General features: G+C 33.0%; 1 protein-coding gene across 1 annotated transcript; it reads right to left on the bottom strand.

Annotated features, from left to right (window-relative positions):
* Positions 1–233: 233 nt before the first annotated feature.
* On the bottom strand, positions 234–1232 carry LOC139876117 (receptor-like protein kinase FERONIA). The gene has a single exon (XM_071863417.1). It carries the CDS (start codon positions 1230–1232, stop codon positions 234–236), a length of 999 nt encoding a protein of 332 aa, XP_071719518.1.
* Positions 1233–1627: the final 395 nt, after the last annotated feature.

The raw sequence follows: 1627 nt of genomic DNA, 5'->3' as shown, positions 1-1627 counted from the left end.
AATGGATTAAAGTCCGGATTAAACAATCAAAGTCAAACTTTGTTGACATTTATACTTGGCCAAAGTTGACGTATTTAAACGGTTATGTTTATGTCTATGGTTCTATAATATAATTACACATATAATTTTAAAAACTATTATTCGGATTCAGATGTAGATTATTTGGTTATGATTAGTCCTTACATGGCCAATTAGTCCATATAACATTATTTCAAATTTATATACAAATGTTTCTACAAATTCTTTTGCTTATAAAATATATCTTTGATGAGCATATCTTCTACTGCTTCCGATACTAATTTTAAGAAATTAAAGAAAGCCAAAGTTTTATAATTTTGAGAACTTACTTGAAAATCCAATGCTTTCTTAAGTTGTACCAGCACTTCGCTTGCTGTTGGTCGTTTCTCTCTATCATCATCTATGCATTGATAGGCAATCCTTGTAAATGTATCAAATGATTGTGGACCAATCTTTCCCTTGATTCCCTCAAACACTATTTTATCGAGTTTACCTTCTTCAAAGAGGTGTTTAACAATATAGGTTAATGGTTGGTCCTCGGGATAGCTATAGACATATCGCCCACACAAAATCTCAAATAAAACCACACCAAATGAGTATATATCGGACTTTGTTGTTAAGACCCCCGTCTCTGCATATTCTTGGTCACAATTGAGTGGTTCACCAGCAGGATCGTTGATGATGTGCTTTATACTTTCCTGATTTGTTGGACTTATGAAGGCACGCCCAAAATCACTAATTTTTGCTTTCAAGTCCTTAGTTAGTTGCACTTTGCAACTATTGATGTCCCCATGTATCACCGTTTCTCGTCTTAGAAGACTTCCATGAAGAAAATCTAACCCGGTTGCGATATCAATGCATATCTCAAGCCGTTTCATCCATGTAATAAGGTTTTCGTTCAATTGCCAATCAAGACGTCCGATTAACGGAGACTCATAAACAATTATCTTTTCACCCTCTTCGTCACAATAACCTTCTAAATTGACGATATTCTTGTGTTTAAACTTCAATAAAATGTCAAGCTCTCGATAAAATACATGGTCACCTAAAGTTCTATCCAACCGCTTTGCAACAATGGATTTTACTCTATTACCATGTGGAATTTTTCCTACATGTACGTTCTTAGATGCTCCAACTGATCCAGTGAATCTCTCTCTAATGAAGTTTTTCGTGGCATGTTGTAAGACATAAAGTGGAATTCTGACGATGTCCATGCCTTTTTTCTGTGAACAAATTATGAATTTTAATATGTCCAGAAAAATTTAACAATTCTGTGTCTGAAAATATTACGTACTTCAAATTAGTACTTACCTCGGTTCCACGGATGGAGTACTATTAATTGAAAACTCTCAATTTCTAAGTTAATATCAACCTTTTGGGTGTAAATTACAATCTGGTTTTTGGATTGAAATATATAATTACGTTAAAACTAATACCTTGAAAATATAGAAAAATATAGAAACTAAGATATAAACGTACATAGATTATAGATTATTAGATACTATTAGAATACCTAAAGATATAATAGGTTTGGTCCAGCCCGATTGTATAGTAGGCTCGGTCCATTTGGATTTGTTTAGATATTAGAGTTCCTTTGTAATCTATAAAT

This window comes from Rutidosis leptorrhynchoides, chromosome 11 (genome assembly GCF_046630445.1).
Source record: "Rutidosis leptorrhynchoides isolate AG116_Rl617_1_P2 chromosome 11, CSIRO_AGI_Rlap_v1, whole genome shotgun sequence".
Taxonomy (NCBI): Eukaryota; Viridiplantae; Streptophyta; class Magnoliopsida; order Asterales; family Asteraceae; genus Rutidosis; species Rutidosis leptorrhynchoides.
The sequence above is the reverse complement of the archived record's forward strand: the minus strand, read 5'-3'. Positions and strand labels throughout refer to the sequence as shown.